This window comes from Equus caballus, chromosome 5 (assembly GCF_041296265.1).
Source record: "Equus caballus isolate H_3958 breed thoroughbred chromosome 5, TB-T2T, whole genome shotgun sequence".
Taxonomy (NCBI): Eukaryota; Metazoa; Chordata; class Mammalia; order Perissodactyla; family Equidae; genus Equus; species Equus caballus.
In genome coordinates this window covers 11,941,501-11,959,913 of record NC_091688.1, presented here as the reverse complement: position 1 = coordinate 11,959,913, position 18,413 = coordinate 11,941,501, and the positions used below count along the sequence as shown (strand labels likewise).

Here is an 18,413-nt window from a genome sequence, read left to right as displayed (position 1 = left end):
CACAGTTTTTACCACGCTTGGCTGTAGCACTAGAAGTCCCATCCAAATGCCCCCTGTCCTTCTGAAGAGAAACAGATTTATATAACACAGCCAAAAGCACTCCCTTTCAAAAGCCCTGTCTCACCAAGGTTCAGAACCCATGATTTTCATGTAGATGATAAAATATATGGAATACCCAGGGAAGAGGCAAAGCAACCGCCGGCTGATCGGCAGGGAGTGTGCTTCCCACCACTGCACCAGGGAAGCAGAATCACTCAGCAGAAACAACAAATACATACATATATAGACTTTTTTCCGGCTTGCAAAGGCAATAACCATCTCTACATGGGGCATTTCTTAATGAAGAGCGATAGTGAGAGTCCCCAAATGACTGCCCTGCTGACCCCCTCTACCCACTATTTATCCCTGGGCACGAATTAAACTATTAATTTGGGAGTGACACGTCCCCAACCACAGTCATAGGCCAAGACTGGGAAATTGTGAAACGTAGAGTTAAGTGAGGGAACAAGACAGTCCCATGAATGAAGTTGAACGGGCGTGAGCTTCCATTCGTGTCATTCCTATAACAGTGCCTACCAGGCAGGAAGAAGGGGTAGCATGGCTTCTCTGTGGCTACACATAAGCTATGTCTAAGCTGAGGTCTTGAGGATTTGCAAGCCAGCCCCTTAAATGAGTCCCAAATTCACAAATAGAACATAAAACACATATTGGGCCTCTTTGAGGCTCTCCCTCTCCCCCTTGGCTCCCTTTCCCTATAAAGTTTCTGGACTCCCCAACAGAAGCTTCACATTGTTCCCATCATCTCATAATCCCGGAATTTGTCAGTCCTTGATTGACATCAGATTTGGAATGTTATTCCCTTCTGTTCTTTCGCTCTTCCTGGCACTACCAAGCCTTGCAACACCAATGGCTCATTTGCTCACGGAGAAATGAAGGCCCAAAGAAGGGAAGGCACTGTCCTACAATCATATGGTGAGACTAGACGATGCAGAAAAAGGTCTCTTGCAAAAGCGAGAGGCAGGGGTCTGGACGTCGGGTTTGCTGCCACTCCAATCACCAGACTTCCTCAGCCTCCACAGCTATGGCTACACAGAACCAGACACGGCCCGAGAGTCATTCCAACCACAATTTATGGTCAAATCCATCAACAGAGTCTGTCTACTTGGCAGGCTGGCAAAACGACAGAACCCTGGAAATATTGGTTTGTTTTTATTTTCTGTGCTCTCTCCACTAGCTGCCATCAATACAGACCATAAGGATAGGGCCAGAGCTGAGCAAAACTGGGAAGCAGGTGACATTTTAAACTCATCTCTCTTGTCAGCACCACTTTTTCTGCTTCTCACACGCCCTCAAAGTTTCAGATGCCTACACTAGGTTGCATTTCAGCAGGGCCCTGGTCCATTTTCGAATTGGCAAGGTCCATAAGAGAATACTTCTGGCATAAATAATTGATAATGACGTAAAACATTTCTATTCCTATTAATTAGTTTATTTGCTATTTTAAAGAGACTTCTAGAGATTGTGAAGGCTTGACGAAAATAATTCCTAATGGTGAAATTTCAGACACAGTGATAAAGTATTGGGGACTCACCATTTCGAAGTCATTACTTTGAAACAAAACTATTCCTTAGAGGTAGACTCCAACCTCCAGTCTTCCTAAGCTGTTTGTGCCTGTTCTTAGCTTTTGACCAAAAGCTGCCACCCAATTAATTCTCAGAATGTATCCCACTAAGAACCATCTCAGACAAGATAATATTTCAATAAAGGCTATTTCTAGAATAGTCTAGCCATGCTCCAATAAACCCCTAAATGAGACTATGTCCACGACCTTTTCATTTTTCCTTTATAACCCCCACGAGAGCAAACAGTTGAAAAGACTCAAACGGCTCACTGTGCCTCCCAAAGCAGACCTGTCATTTACTGGGACATCCATCATGGGCCAGGAGCATCAGAATCCTCTCCAGTGGGTTCTCCTCCTTCCCTCTTATTTTACGGACAAATCATTCTGGGAAAAGGAAGTTGGGCAAGAAACCTAGGGAACAATTGAGCAGCTATAATTCTTTCCTTGCTTAAGAAACAAAAACAGATTTAATGTTAATTTGCTAAACTGCTTTGGGGAAGAAGATAATCAAATGAGTAGAAATGCAACACATATTTCATTTCTATAGTGCTTTTCCCAGCATCAAGAAAGAACACTTCCCATCATCTTGGAGCAGTAAAAGGAAACTCTCTGCTAAAAATAAAAGATGAGGAGCCAAAGAATAAGCAAATGCTTTAACCTGTAGCCCTTAGCAAAAGCAAGGAAGGAAGCTTCACGTGGTTAGGTTACAAAAGGGAGGAGATCTAAACGTCCTACACAGGACTGAGCAGGGGAAGGAGAAGCCTGGTAGGGTGTGGGGGCCCAACCCAGGCCGCGGAGGAAGGGAATGGGTTGGCATTTCTAATCTGAGCCCCAAATAATTGAAGCACAATAGGAAACGGTAAAGCAGCAGCAATGAGGGTTCCAGGGAATGATGAAGCATGAAGCCAAATGACGGATAACAGAGATGGAATGATCCTCTTATGGAGACCAGGCTTACAAACTGATTACAGCCAAGGCACTGAGCTGCGCTCTGGCTGCATGCTCCTGGACTGGGGCTTGGAAGCCTTATAAGCCAGCCCCGGCTCTACTTGTAATCTACAGTGTAACCAAGAAGAGACATTTTCACACCTGAGTCCCACCATCTCCCAAATGGAAAACACAGCCACCTCCTCCCAGAAATTCTCTGGGGATTATTAAAGCCATAGGTGTGAAGTTCTATGAAAAAGCTGCTTTCCTTTCTACCGTACCCCTATACCCCCAACCAAAATCCCATGTCCACAATGAATTCTCCATGGACAATGGAGGGTGATCCAGAAATCCTCTGTACATGACTCAGTGATGCAGGCTCTATCTCCTCCGTCAGCAGATCCATCTTTTCAAGAATAGCTTTCTAAGGCTAAAGACATCTTCTGTGCCACAGCACAGGGGTGCCATTGAAGGAGGATCTGAAGAGGCGAGACAGTGGGGTAAGTCAGCCTGAGACAGCATTAGCCTGCAAATTACCAAAGTTCATAAATTGCACACAGAATACTATGAGTTATTTGGCAATAGCTAATCATTGATTTTTCTCCCTGGATTATTTATTTTTGCAGCCCTGGCTTCGGGAAACAGAACCTGAAGAACAGAGGCTATACAGAGGTTACAAAGGTGACTTAACTAGTCAACATGTACATAAAACTGCAGGTCTCTGTGCATCGTGAGGCACTACAAATCAAACCAGATATACATTATTGCTTGATTACTCATTTCCTAAATTGCCCGATTCTCTTTATATAAGCATGGTTAACAAAACATTGCAGGTGTGTTAATTATGTATATGTGCATTTTTATGTTAAGTACACAAGGATCACAGGCTGAACTCCAACTGATGTCCACAATAACAGCCTAAGAGTAAATGTTTTTAATGCAAAAGGTAAGTTCCGTTTAAGAGTTGTTGACTTGAATATAGAATCATATAAGAATACAATGTGTGTGTTCATTGTTTTTTCTTGACTCAGACTTTATAAGTTCATGCTAGTTTGCTTTAAGTAAATAGGAAAATGCAGATTCATGTAGAAAAGAAAAAAGGAAAGAAAGAGAAGAGGAGAAAATCTGGGAACGACACTACTCTTGACGAAAATATTTATTTTTCACTTTAAAAAATAATACTCTTTTAAATGGTAGAATCATTTAAAAAGTTAAATCATTTTAAAATTTAGTTATATAATTCAATGCACATTAACCTTTTCCAAAAGATTGTCTTGTCTAATGAAATACACAGACATAAACATTCACACATACATAACCACATTTTACGAGACCTAAATTGCTAAAGTAATTAACTCTCAGTTAACCAATATTAAGAAAAAAATCATCAGAGGGCTGGCGTGGTGGCATAGTGAGTAAGTCCACATGCTCCACTTTGGTGGCCCAGGATTCACGGGTTTGAATCCCAGGCACAGACCTACACTTCTCATCAAGCCATGTTAAGCCTGGCCTAGACTCTTGACGTCAGAAACTGTGAGAGCATAAATGTGTGTTGGTTTAAGCTACTAAGTATGTAGTAATACCGTTACACAGCAATAAAATCTAGTACACACATAAACCAGTCTTTCAAGATTGTTGTTCCTCTTTCCGGCTTACCTGCACTGCTAATCTTCAAGAGAGTAGAATATTTTTTCTCAGATTTTCTCTCCTCTAAGGAGTAAGATTCTTTTTTTCTGGGCCCCATAGGGCCTGGGTCCAAACCTCTCTTTTTCTAATGACCCTAAATCCCCTGGATGCTGCCCATAAAATTGCCCTAATCGAGACAATTCATTTCTTGAACGTGCTCAAAAGTCCCAAGTATCTTTACAATTCCACCCTTTATCGCTTACTCCATCAAATATCACAGCTCACCTGCACTACTTGGAGCCCACATCTATATTTCTTGGTTGCATGGTTTCCTCAAATAAATATGCCATTTACATAAACATATCTAAAATATAGGTGCTCTTTAATTGTTCCAGGGCCAGTTAAACTCTTGTTACCCCAATCCAAATACAGTTTGAGGGAGGGTGGCAGGATTCTTGGGCAGTAGGAGACATGGGTATACTTGTGAAATAGTTTTCCATTCATTTTAATGGAAGTTTTCTCTATTAAAAAGAAATTACTTGGACTCTCCTCTTAGTTTTGCTAATCTCAAAAAGGTGAATTTGTACACTCTGAGTCTTAGTTTCTTCAAGTGAAAAATGATTCCTGGCACATTGTGAGGCACTTAATAAATATTTTTTGAATGATGAATAGTCTATCTCTATACACAGACACACATGAACACATGCACACACACATACACACACACCACATGCCACATGCCATATAGAATAATTAGTTTTACAAATCAATTTACACTAAAATCTTCAGAAGCCTTTCTTCTACGTGAAGTAAAATATAGCAATGTATATACAATGTGTACACACACACATATCCATTGCATTAGACCTAAATTGTTACACGAATCAACTCTCAATTGTCCACAATGATAAAAAAGATCAAAGCATGACCATATATAGTGACTCAGAAACAATGAGTGTGAGAACAAGAGAGGGAAGAAAGAACCCAGGTTTCCTCAGGGATATTCATTTTAAAAGATAAATATCTCATTCAATTTTATATTAGAATACTTGGCTTTCCTAAATCATAATTCAAGGCAAACCTAGAACCACTATAATTTTGTATTTACGAGTATTTATTACTTGTTTTCCATCTCAATCAGAATGTGTATTTCTACTGAATAAGCTAATGAGGTATTTATACTTAATGTTTGCCTTGGACTTAAAATAAGTTTCAAACATTAAAAAAAGAAAATATGCATTTCCTGTTAGGTCAATCTATTTAGAAGTTATATTGACAAGTGGTCTAAGTATTAAAACCGGAACTTAAAGAAAATCTTATCTGGAACATAAAAGACAGAGAGAAGAGGGGTTCTTCTTGGTTATTTGATAAGACCTTACCTGCCAGTTATTAATTTGTTGCCTCTTAGTTCCGAAACCACTCTTCATTGCCCTGCTTTGTGATACTAGAGACGGACCATGTAAATATTGCTCCTTTGCCACTTAGCATGACCTCACATTTTCCCAGTAGATGTAACAGGAGAGAGACTGCAGAAGGAAGGGGCTTCTCTTCTTGATTCCTACACGCTTCCTCTCTTTGCTTCTGCAGTACTTACATCCAACAGAGCTTCAGTCCAGTAGTGCTCACCCCCTAATGAGTTTCAGTGACACCCTGCACATCCCAGCAAGTTCCACCAGCACCCTAGTGGCTTCCCAACAAGTTTCCAAGGTACTCCAGTGAATGAATTCCCAGAAAGTTTCAGTGGCACCCCAGTGGGTGGCTTCCCATCAAGTTTCATCAGTGCCCAGCGGGTGATCTCCCAGAAAGTTTCAGCAGCATCCCACTGGCAGCTTTCCAATAAGTCCCAATAGTGCCCCAGCAGGCAGCTTCCTAAGGAGCTTTGATCAGCACCCCAGCAGGCGGGTTCCTGATTGCCAGCACCAGCCTATGAAACCTCAGCAAACTTCCCTGCCACCCAGTGTGCCACGGCCCCACCCTCTCCAATGAGATCCGAATCACAGCCTTAGGTTGGGAGCCTCTTCCACATTTGTTCCTTCCTTGGATCCCCTTCTTTCATCCCTAAAAGTAATGGCTGCTCCTTTTATCCACTATTCTTCTATTTGTTAGGGTTCTCTTTACTCCTTTGTAGTTAATCCTCTGTTACTAGTTAATACTTACACTAAACTTTCCCTATTCTAATTACTGTGTCCTGATTGGGCCCTGTTTGACACAGAATGGAAGTGGAAATGTTACTAGGAGATGGATGCACAAAGATAGGATTTGGGGATCAGTTTGGTTGTGACTTTGGGCCTGAGTACAATGCTGAGCTCCTTGTCAACGGGAAAGGAGATGCTAGCAATCCATGACATGCCGTGGATCACAGTGAACAAGCTATCACCTCTGGCCGATTATGATGAAGAGCCAACTGGAAACAAGTACCTTGTGAACCCAGTGGCTGCTGTGCTTGACCACAGGTGTCTTGCACACCACTTCTGAGGTGTCATGGCAGCAAAAAAGAAGAAAGCACACCGAAACCAGGAAGAAAAGCCCCTTCCTCCTGTGGAGTCACTTCAGAACCCTCTACTGACAAAACTTAACGTTGTGCCAGCCAGCAAAGGATAAATATTAGTAAAATCTGTTCTAGTATGACAAATTAGAGTAATGACAGTGCATTTAGAACTGAGAAGCAACAAACTGATTGATAACTGGCACATCTTGTAAAAGGAGGATGGTAAAAATAAGGATGGGGAATGTGGTGTAAACTGCCGCGGGCTGTGCTCCTGCCTTGAGTTAGAATGTGCTACGAACTTCACATGTGTCATTCTCACTTAATCTCACAAGAATACTAGGAGGCACTTTCTCTCTGCCTCCTCCTTCAATACCAACAGGATAGAAAAATAAGAAAACTCTTATCAATACCAAAACCAAGACTGACAGCCTGAATCTGTGAGGATTTCCTCCTGATTTCAAAATGTATTTGAGTTGAATTGAGAAACATCATTGGAAGCCAAAGCATGCATTTTTTTTTGGTTTTCTGAAACAAAGCAAATAAGGAATAGAGCCGTATTACAAGAAGAGAGGGAAATGGGTCATTCTGTCCCCATTCTCTGGCCCCTGTAAAGACCAGAAAACTGGGCACTGCTTTTCAGGGGTCACAAATCTGCTCTCCACCCACCAGTTCTCATCAGTGCCACCCTTTCTTTACACATTTCAAGACTTGAGGTCTGGAGGTATAGGGTCTAGGTGGGTGGAACTGCATGGGGGGGTGGGGGAAGAACCATTGGCAAAGGCCATCGAATCCTAGGAGATAAATGCCACAAAGGTAAAAATGCTACAGACTCCTAAAGAATGCTAGGGGCTTCAGGACCAGGAGATAAGTTTTCAGAATAAAAGCCTGGAGTAGTTTTACACAGTGAAATCCTACTGTCTTTGTAAACAGAGCAGTGAAGTAATGTGCCCTGGGCTCACTGGCAGTGAAGACAGAATAAGGTTAAAAATAAAAGAAAGGCAAATATTTATCAAACAAATACAAAAAAAGGGAAAGGAAAGCAAGGATGGAAATTTTAATTACAGACAATGTAGAATACAAAGCCAAAAGCATTTAAAAGGGCAAGAAGGTTGGCAAGAGGTATGATCCTAACAAAGATAAAACAGTCACAAACAGTTACACACCTAACTATGTAACATCAAATTATAAAAAGCCAGAACAGGTTGAAATACAAGGGAAGACTGAAAGAAGCACAATTGTTTGGAAGGTTACACTGCATTCTCAACCTTTTACAGCAGAAGCAGATAAAAAAATCAAAAGAAGGGAAAGGGCAAGTGCTGAAAACAGATGAGTAGTCAGAAGTTTCAACCATTATCACCAGCCCATGCCCTGGAAAAGGAGCTAATGCCCTTCGTCTTCAGAAGATTCAACACTGCGGGAGCCAATGGATATACCATCAGGTAGGGTAAGAGATGTTACAGTAAGTTTTTCTTTTGTGTTCATGTGACTGGAAGAACAAAATTCTGTTGTAGGAGAAACCACATGCCCATCAGCAATTCTTGCCTATTAGTAAATTCTTCTAGACTTGACCTTGTGAATTTCCAAAGTCAATAATGAGTCCTGATTATCTACAAGCTAATCCACTCATTTAGGTAAATTAACCTATTAGTGCCTGATTTATCTCTCTCGGATACACTCCAAACCCCATTGCATTAATCAAAAAGATGGTTCCCACTTCCCAAAGCCAGCAACACAATCCTGGGATGGCTGGGGGTCTGCCTGATACTCAACTCATGGAATGCTATGGCAGGTTATGCATGGCATTTCCCAAAAATGGCTAGAGCTGGAAACAGCTGGAGAGTAAGAATGAATTGAGCTCTTACTGAGCACTGGTGGCCAAAACTAGGGAAACTAAACTAGGTTTTCAAAACCAGGGGGTTCATTATCAGTAGACTAAGCCCAAATGGTCATAAACTGGGTAGCCATCGTAACAGAACGGGAAACAAGATGAAGAGAGAGGTCAAAGCCAAAGGGTGCAACGTAAGGATTGTGAACATCACTGGAGAGCCAGACCTTGGTTTACTGGCTTTCAGCTAAGATTCGGTGGGCCAGTCAGGCTGCTTTAAAGATGCAGTGTTGTAGGAGGGCTAGGACATTGGTCACTAATGGTTAAATAGAAAATGGATAACACATCTTCTACTGCCAGGCATCTGTCAGCTTTCCCTTGCCAGTTTAAGTATTAATGGAATTCAGGTCATAAGGGGTAAGAAGGAGGTAGCCAGGAATCCCTCTCACTATGCCCAGAATTTGAGGGTTTCATATTATGGTCTATCTACATATACAACTGTGATTTATACAAAGATGCAGAAAGATTTCTATTCTTTGAGAGTAAATTGGGATTCCAATTTTAAATCTGTTCACAAACAAAATATATGGAAGCTATTAGGTTCTCTGTTTATCAAAATTTACTACATTGCACTGATTTACTGGCCGAGAAGGAAAAGCCAATTTGCATGGCTCCTGTCAGTCACATGTGGTTTGGAAATGCTTATGCATTCCAGATACATTCTGTGTAAACTGGAGAATCATATCCTATTTCTACTGGTTTGCATGCATGCATTTAAAACTTGTTTTTCTCACTGTGCCAAATGAAAATAAGTGAAGAACTAGCAGCAGTGATCACAATTAATCAACTTCTTTGTCAAAACTTCATAGCTGTGATGGTAAGGGGAATTCTTGTCCCTCAGGCTAAAGAGGCTGTGACTTCTACTTTTTTTTGGTTTGCTTGTTCAGATCTGTTCCATGGAAGACTTAGAGATAAAATCTATAACCGTCAATCAACACACAGTTTCTGACCCCTACTATGTGCCAGATCCTCTGCTAGATACTGAGCTGAATCCCACTGTAGGGAGCTTAGAGTTCAGTGGGAAAGAACAACAAGTAAATAGTTACCACCCAATGTGAGAGATACTTTTGTAGAGTGTGTGTTGTGTACAATATCCTATGGAAACAGGGAGGGAGTCTACCAAAACTTCCCAGAAGAAGGTCAATCCTGATGGTGTAGGATGAGTTGAAGTGAAGAAAGACTGGAAGGCATTCAAGAAAGTAGGAACATTATGTGCAAAGCTGTGAAGCTCATCAAGAACACATTTCAAGGACCTGAAAGAAATTCTATATGGTTTGAGGCCAGAGGTAGACCCAGTAGAGGAGATAATTTGAAAACACATGAGAACGAGGCAATAATTTTAGTAAAAAATGTTATTTTAATAGTCTACATTCTTATGTTAATATTTGAAGACGTCTGCTAAGAAAACTTAAAAGTTGCAGAACTAGCTCATGTTACATTGTTCATTATCCAGACTCTATTCCTTACTGTTTCTCCTTTCCTAGAATTTAGAAAAGTACCTCGCGCATAGTTGGTACTCAGTTAACATAAACTACTATTACTTCATGTGGCAGATGGCCTCTAAGATGGTCCCCAATGATTCATGCCCTGACGCGAACCCCTCCCCTTAAGTATGGGTTGGTCTTATTGACTCATTTCTAATGAAAGGAATATGCCAGAGGTAATGGGTTGTCACTTCCAACATTATGTTATAAAAAGACTGTGGTTTCCCTTTTGGGCAATCTCTCATGTACTCTCCCTCTCTGGCTCTCTTTCTGTCTTGGATCATTAGCCGCCATGTCATAAGGACACTCAGGCAGCTTATGAAGAAGCCCAGGTGGCAAGGAACAGAGCCATGCCCATGTGAGCATGCCCACTGCCAGCACCTATGTGAGTGAGCTTGGATGCAGATCTTCTGAGGCCTGCCAATAGCCACAGCAGTGAGCTTGGAAGTGAATTCTCCAGTTCCACTCAAGCTTTGAGGTAACTGCAGCTTCTGCCAACAGCTTGATGGCAAGCTCATAAGAGACTCTAAGCCAGAGGCACCCATGCATCTGTATGCAGCTGAGTTACATACAGATTCTTCACCCACAAAAACTGTGATAAGCCACAAAGCTTTGGTATAATTTGCTACACAGCAATAGATCACTAATATACTATACTAATATTGTCTACTGCTATTCCCTAATCGAAGCTGGGTTTCTGATGTAACTAGGTTGAGCATGGTGGAATCGGAGTTCCCCCTTGGTGATGGAGCACTGCCTGGAACCCCAACTTCTGTGACTAGTATCCCATTCCCTGACACTTCACCCATGGAGGGCACAGATCCTGTTACCTACAGTCTCACTCAATTGATTAGAGCATTCATAGAATGAGTCCAGCCCAAGTGCAGCTCAGATTATTGTGTTTGACATGCTTCCTCCCCCATTTGGGCCACCCGTGGGCCCACCAACACTCTGAAGTACAGTCCCTCTACTAGCTGCAGCTGAGAGTCCAGGAAACCTCTATCTAGATGATGACAATCACAGATGTCCACAGAAAGACACATGGAGCTAATGTATTCCTGATTTCCATATGTAATTCTAATTGATTATATGACATGCCTTAGAAAGTAATTGTTCAACTTACTCTATACACTGTCCAGGTGGGAACAAGTGGAAAAACACACATTGCTTAGGGAACATTGAGTTTTCGGCGGAGAATTTTTGGCAGTTTATATAATGTTGATTTGAAAGCAGTGGTTTTATATGTAAAAAACATTTTAAGACCTTGCAAAGATGTTAAATATTTACATTAAAAATTATGCTTAGCTAAGGAAAGAAGAGCAAAATATAAAACCCAAGTGTGTCTTCTACAAATTATTCTTTACTTCTTGTGTCTTTTAAGTAGTTCTTAGACCCAATTTTTTAGTTAATGATTAAGCACCCCTTGTATACACAATGCTATCTATGGAAATGATAGCAGTATATCACAGCCATAAGAAAAAGAAAGACAAAAAGGAAGAAAGGGGACTTTGTACCTCTGTGCCTGATGATTTGGCCCCTCATGCTCTGGGATGCAGTTATTGGTAGCTGAAGGACTTATGTGGGAGGATGTCCTTAGAGCCACCGCTGAGATGCCCACCAATGAGGATGAGAAATTCAGCAGCACTGAAGTGGTATGGTGGAAGAGGACATTTGGATGATGGGTCACATTAATAACCAGAGGGTTATGCTGGCATGACAGTTCATAGGTTCCTAAAGAGAAATAAGGAAATGAATATTTTAAGCCATTCATGTAGTACTGTATTTCCATATCTAGTATTCATTTTATCTTCTCAATAGTAGTGTGATGTAGGAAGGTCCCAAACAATATCAGAGACAGACATCAAGCTGACTTCTTGGCCTATTGGATTGTCCTCTAGCGGCCCTAAAGGGATAATTGTCAGACTCACCAAGGGAGTGGTTGTTTCCACTGACATCAGTCAGGTGGAGGGTCACTGTTGGCCGCTGATGTTCCCCAGGTACCAGGCCATCAGACGTCAAGAAAAGGAAAATTGCCGTGGCCACTCCTGGTCTACTGAAACACACCTAGGCATAAGCACATACATGTATGAGCTGTTATCTCCACTGGGCTCTCAAGGCACGTGTCACGCTACTTTTATACTTCTCAGATAGCTCGCCATTTATAAAGTAAGAGCTGCCTCTTTTACAAATGAGAAAAATAAGGAGTAGGCACAGAAAGATACCCAAGCTCACACCAAAAGTCAAAATTAGATGGAAAGTAAATAACTTTCAGCTACTGAGCTTCCCATCTCTTTCTGAGACTTCCTACCTCAACTTTTTTACTTGAACCTGTCTTTCTTTAAATTTCTCAAAAAGATTGCTCAAAGATACCAGTGCTGGAGACAATAAACCACAGCCAGCCAATACCTCATCTCCAAAGCGAGAGAAGTCGACAAGATGATCACTAAGCTAACATTGTGTTCCGAACTGTTCCACACTCTGAACTGTCTGACCTAATTATCCCTCCCCACCTCTCTGTCTTCCCCCAGCATTTTTATCAGAATCTCTCACTTAGCATGTGAACTCCCACATGGGCAAGAGGCTATTGCAGAGTCTGCTGCTTCTGAGATTAGAAGCTGCCGGACTGTTTATGCTAATGCAGCTCTCCTGGAGCCCCGAGCATATATACTCTGGCCATGGCTGGAAAAGGAGCCAACACTGAGGCACAGGAGAATTCAGTTATTTATAAGGAATATTCCTAGATGGTTAGGCTGATTAACAATAAAACAGTCTTTCAAAGTAAACTATGGAAGTTTTGTCCCTGGAAATCCTTTCATATAAAAGGAAACATCTTAGACATTGGAGGATGACCTGGAGAGCTGCTTTTCCACACCGAAATGATCTGACACAGTAATCCTAGTTTTCTTTGACTTCTTCTAGCTCAACATTCCTCTTCATTTCTGCTGAGAATAAACCTCAGCCTTCCCCAGTGTTACATGGCGTTACATTATTAGAATCTGGTGCTGGACCTTACTGAGTGCTGGGTGCATTTCTCTAGCTTTTTATCAGGTTCTGAGGGAAATGGAGCCCCAGGAAACTGTCCTCAGTGTAAAAGCAGGGACAATAACCAACAGCAGGGACCCTCCCTTGAAACAGGGTGCAGGAGAGCAAAACGTGTTTTCCATTTTCACAAGAATTCTTTCTTGTCCGCAGACTGACTTTTCCTGAGTCTTGGCAGTGTGTTTACAGAGTGTCCATTTGCACTGCGGGCTTAAGTATGGTGATTTTATGATTTGCAGTGGTCAGCGCAGCACACATCTCCCTTCTTCCTCTCCTCCTTTGAGGGCAAGACCAGCCACACTCTCTTTTTACAGTGTCTTTTTTTTTCACCCTTTCATTTCCCCTCTTTGAAGTAATAAATATTCCTTCATAACTTAAGAAACATCCAGACCCATAGGTTATGGCTTGCAATACCAGGTCCTTTGTTCCCACCTGGATGAGGGCTAGATATGAAACACGTAGTAAGGTAAGTAAGACCCTAAGGCAAAGCCCTCGACTCCAGCAGCAAAGACATCAAAGTCCCCTGGGAACTCCCACAACCTCTTCCTTTTAATACACCACAAAAGAGACCTGAGTACTGGAAGAAAGTTCTGGGTTGTCTCCTGAGCCAGGAACAGACAGAGTCCAAATAAGCACCTGGTGGCTTTACCCCAATCGGCCTCAGACTTGCAGAATGGGGTGGCTTCAATGAGGCACAGGAGGGCTCAGTCTGCCCACCTTCTGTTGGGTCCCAAAATAGACACCACCCACTTGAAACTAATTAGTAGGGGTGGGCCTTGTGGCATGGATTTTTCTGCCCTGAGGGTCCATGACCAAAACCTCCAGCTCGTTTTACATCTCGTAGCTCTAAGGGTCTTTGAATACCAAACCTCTTTGAACCTTAAAGTCTGCTCCTGGTGGCAGTGTCTCTGTGCCTTGATTTGTGAGAAGCAGCTATGCCAAGATTTCTAGGCTGTGGCTTAAGTAGGAAAACCACAGATGAGACTTGTGTATCCACAAGGACACATAGACAGAGGAATGCTGGGATACACAAAGCAAAGAGAGACAAGGTTTGATCAAGCACAGGATGCCGAGTCTCGGGTGCTTCCTCTCAGCGACACGGGAGAGGTAAGAAAACTTCATTCTCATCTGAATGCCAAATATGCCCCACAACAGCAACTAGACACAGGAAGGTATACACTCTCTCATATAACTGTGAAAGCCTCAGAAGGAGAGACTAGGGTGAATCTGCACTTATGGGCATAATCGATCTGAACTGGGGTGAAAAGAACTGAGTAATTTCACTATTCTGGAGAGCGTGTTGGCCAAACAGAAGCCTTGGTTTGACTCTTGGCTCCATCTTCACTAGCTGGGTAAATCGAGCAATCAGCCCAGGGATTCTCTTTCCCACATCTGAGAAACAGACATACTACCTGTCTCTTGTGGCTAGTATGGAGATGAAACAAAATCATGTGAAACCACATAAGACAGCGCCTATTGTCGAGGAAGGACTCAATGTTCAATAATTCTTACTCCCAAAAGGAGATATTTTTAATTCTGTTTGCATTTCAGGAAGACAAGGGTAAAGAACAAAATTTTAAAATTATGCAAAAATCTGTATATTTTGATATATAGAGAATTATCATTTTCTAAAATTTATAGACTAAAAAATTTCACATATGCCATTTTAAATTGGCACTTGCAACAATGTGAATTGGTACTCCAGGTTCTACTTCCAAGGACACTGTCAATATTTGAAGCCCTTGGTATAGAACGTATCTCTACTTTATAAATGGAATCAAGGAAAAATACATTTTATATACCTAACTCTTTTAATAGACTTTTCATAAAATTCAGCTCAATGTGCATTTATTAAAAAGCTACTTTGCTGTACATATAGGCAAAGAAACTTCTAGAATTGGCAGTATTATTAGAATACTAAAAGTGTATTCCTCATTCAAACAAAGATGATATTTTTAAACGTTGCTCTTTCCACAACCAAGTCACAGCTACTTTAACGTATATAATAATCCAAACTATTTTTACTTTATATGAAATAAGTAACAAATTCTGAGCTCCTAGATGTGAAAGATAAGTAGTGGTTACAGCAGAAAACTTGGCAACACAAAGTTCTACTTACTTACTCTACCCCCATGCCACTTTTGCCACTACTAGCATGACAATCCTCTAATCACCACACCAAATGCACCATGTGAACAGCTGCCCCCTCCAGGACAAAGAGCACCAGATGCATCTGCTGGGATACTGCTCAGATCTGAAATGAGCACCAGACATGTCCCAGGAGAAAAATCCAAGATGCTAAGAGGTCAAGGGGATTGTAAGGTTTATCTGTAATGTTTTATTATTTGTTTTAACAAGGAGATTGCACTCATGTATTACATGGGCAATGTAAAATTAATTTGAACATGGCTCTTATGAAAAACTATAGCCAGATATCAGAAAAGAGGAAATAGTTTTTAGAAAAGCAAGTGATTCTCAGGACGGAGGAATGGTCTCAACATAGAGGGACTGCCAGTGAAATTAGCTTAGTGAATCCATCTCAAAATACTTTGAAACAGAGAAAATACAGACTGAATAGATAAATGATAGATAGATAGATAGATAGATAGATACTGACTTATAGATACCAACCGACAGATGGAAGTGGAAAACCAGTCCCACACACTCAGTTGCTTTTTCATCCAAAGCCTGCACACTAACTCCCAGCTCTAACTACCGAAAGAATGTTTCTCTAGTGCAGAACTGTTCAGGCTTAAGAAATCCCTCTCCAATCTGCCTGCTGGGTAAAGACGCACTTATACTCCCAAGCCAAGCATTTCGACTTCCAGGTCATCCTCTGTGGTGGTCACTGGATAGCAGATCCTGAAACTATACCACAAACTTGAAAAGAATCTTCTCTGAGGTTTTAAATTGCTTTTGGCTAGTTGCTGCGTCATTACTTTTTCTGTGCCTTTCCACTTTCACTCATCTCCAGCCCTTCCTGATTCCAGAGAGAAAGAGAAGTCCCCGGAAGAAGAGAAAGTGGGCAGATACTACATTCTGTTTGTATAGCACTTTACAGTTTGCCAAGCATGACCACATGCTTTGCTGGAGCATCCATCAAGCTCATTGGGTTTTTTCCTATCTGAGATTTTGTACTATATTATCCCTGGATGCAAAAGTTATACCACAGCAGTGGAAAGTAGGATTCTGAGAGTTTAAGTTACTTCTTTTAGCTAAATGCTAGAGAGGTAGGAATTTGGGTTTTCCAACTTTAAGCTCTGTATTCTTTTGGCTGCCCAGTGGTTCTTAATCTGGGGTAAGCAGGAAAGTATTGATTCCTTAAAAAATTTGTTGACACTTATGCCCTCTCTCCCCCGAAAAATGAAGTCCCATAAACACTTAGGCATAAAAGCTTCCGACAATTTCAAGGAGCTGAGAGAATGCGTTAAAAGCCATTTGTACTTCCAATTAGGAGTCAACAGAAATCAGATTAAAACACTTACGCCATTGGTGGAACTATATGCTCGTTTTGTAGGTGAAACATTACCAAATATTGGCAATTTCAAATGGCTCACCCTAATAATATTGCTGTCTATGTAGACTTCAGAAATTTGACAAGCAAGAGATTAACTCTCAAAGTTTCAGGGATTCTTACCTGAAGTCCAAATCTAACAGAAGAAGGGAGGGTGTGAGGCAAGTAGCCTCTTGCCATAGAGCTGTCTTGGTGGTCTGCATACTTAAAATGTAGTCAGAATGGAGAGAGGGGAACCTGGTTTGACTTCCTTTCAGTGTCCAAGCTGCTGCCTCTCTTGGTCTTGGTCAGCACCAGCTGATTTCCTGTGTTATTCCTTCATAATACAAGTAAGGCTATAAACACCATTAGCTTATGTGTTTCTTTTTTCAGAAGAGTAAGGCCAACTTGTCTTTTTGTGAAATGAAGAAGGAACCACCATTTTGACCCCCACCATCCAGGGAGAGACATTTGAAAATGTACGATTTCGCAAGGCCATGGAAGAGCTCTGATTAGAATCAGCTCATTGGCTCAATTCCTTCTAAGAGCATTTCTTCATCTGTGATTTTAGACATCAGGGCTAAATCTGCAGAGGCTCTGTGTTAGAAGAGCTTGTGGGACTCAGAAGGGGCTCAGAATGGGGCAAACTAAATCTGTAGTGGACACTGTGGTGTGCTGCCCAGATCCCCTCCTTCAGGCCTGAGCACTCAGCTCACAGCAAAGTCTCCTTCTGGAAACTGCCCTCAGAGGAAGAAAGCTTCCACAAGGTCATGCCACATCCCTGGAGTTGGGGGAGAGGGAGGAAACACATGTCCAATGACCTTTTGATAGGAGTGAATGGTCTACAAGATGGGACAACTCAGAAGAGCCATCCCCACTCCCTGTGGGCTGCTGACACCATCATGCGGCTGTTTCACAGTTCCATTCCTCCCTCTGTCCAATCCTAGTTCTTTCCTTCCCTCACCGGTGCTGATCCCAAGGAAAGTTCTCAACAACTTTCTGCATGCAAATCTTCACCTCAGAGGCTGAATCCTGCAGAAACTCCACTTAAGACAAAGTCTGAAAGGGAGGAAAGGTGTTACGTAATATACATGAAAACAGTTCTCTGGGGAACGAGAATGCGTAAGTGAGGAGATGAAGGAGAGCACGGCAGGGCCAGGCAAACTTCCCTCCTGGTCGAAAAAATTACTATCCCAATTATTCACGAAACTTAGAGTCTGCTAAGTTGCCATGTCTAACGCCTGCAAAAGCATCCGTGTAAAATCAATAAAAAAGTTATATTAGTAGCAATCAGATAGGAAAGTGGAAAATGAGTGCTTTCCCCGCTGAGATAAACTGGGAGACGAAGTTCCTCTTTCAACGCACTAGTCTAGTTTTTGATGGAAATGAAAACCATATAGATATAGGTATCTTTGCTTTTGCAGGATTCCCAGGAATGGAGGGATCCACATAGGTCAATTTTTCAAACAGAATAATGTCTTTTGAAGCACAGGAACTTTTCAGGAATTTCAATCATGTGTATCAAAATAATGGCAATATGTATTAGAAATGTTTCTGCCCTCTCAAACAAAGAATCCTGTACTCAACTGAATTTTCACTTGATGAATTGGAGGCATCATTTTGAGCATCAATTGCCGAGACAACAATCCTCTAAAGCAGGGCTCCTCAACTTTAATGTGCATACAAATCACCTGAGGAGCTTGTTAAAATGCAGATTCTGATTTAGTCGAGCCTAGATTCTGCATTTCTATCTAGCTCTCAGGTACACTGATGCTTTCGGATGCCCACTATATTTTGAGTAGCAAGGCTCTAAAAGTATCAATAGATATAACTATCTTTGCCCTTAGCAT

At 41.6% G+C, this 18,413-nt stretch overlaps 1 protein-coding gene across 1 annotated transcript in view; it reads right to left on the bottom strand.

Annotated features, from left to right (window-relative positions):
* PAPPA2 (pappalysin 2) overlaps nt 1-18,413 on the bottom strand; it is a 255,786-nt gene that overhangs the window by 79,517 nt on the left and 157,856 nt on the right. The window contains exons 12-13 of the mRNA XM_023640602.2: nt 11,960-12,095; nt 11,546-11,762 (exon numbers count right to left, since the gene is read on the bottom strand). Of these exons, the coding sequence (XP_023496370.2) occupies nt 11,546-11,762; nt 11,960-12,095 (353 nt within the window). The remainder of the gene's footprint in view (nt 1-11,545; nt 11,763-11,959; nt 12,096-18,413) is intronic.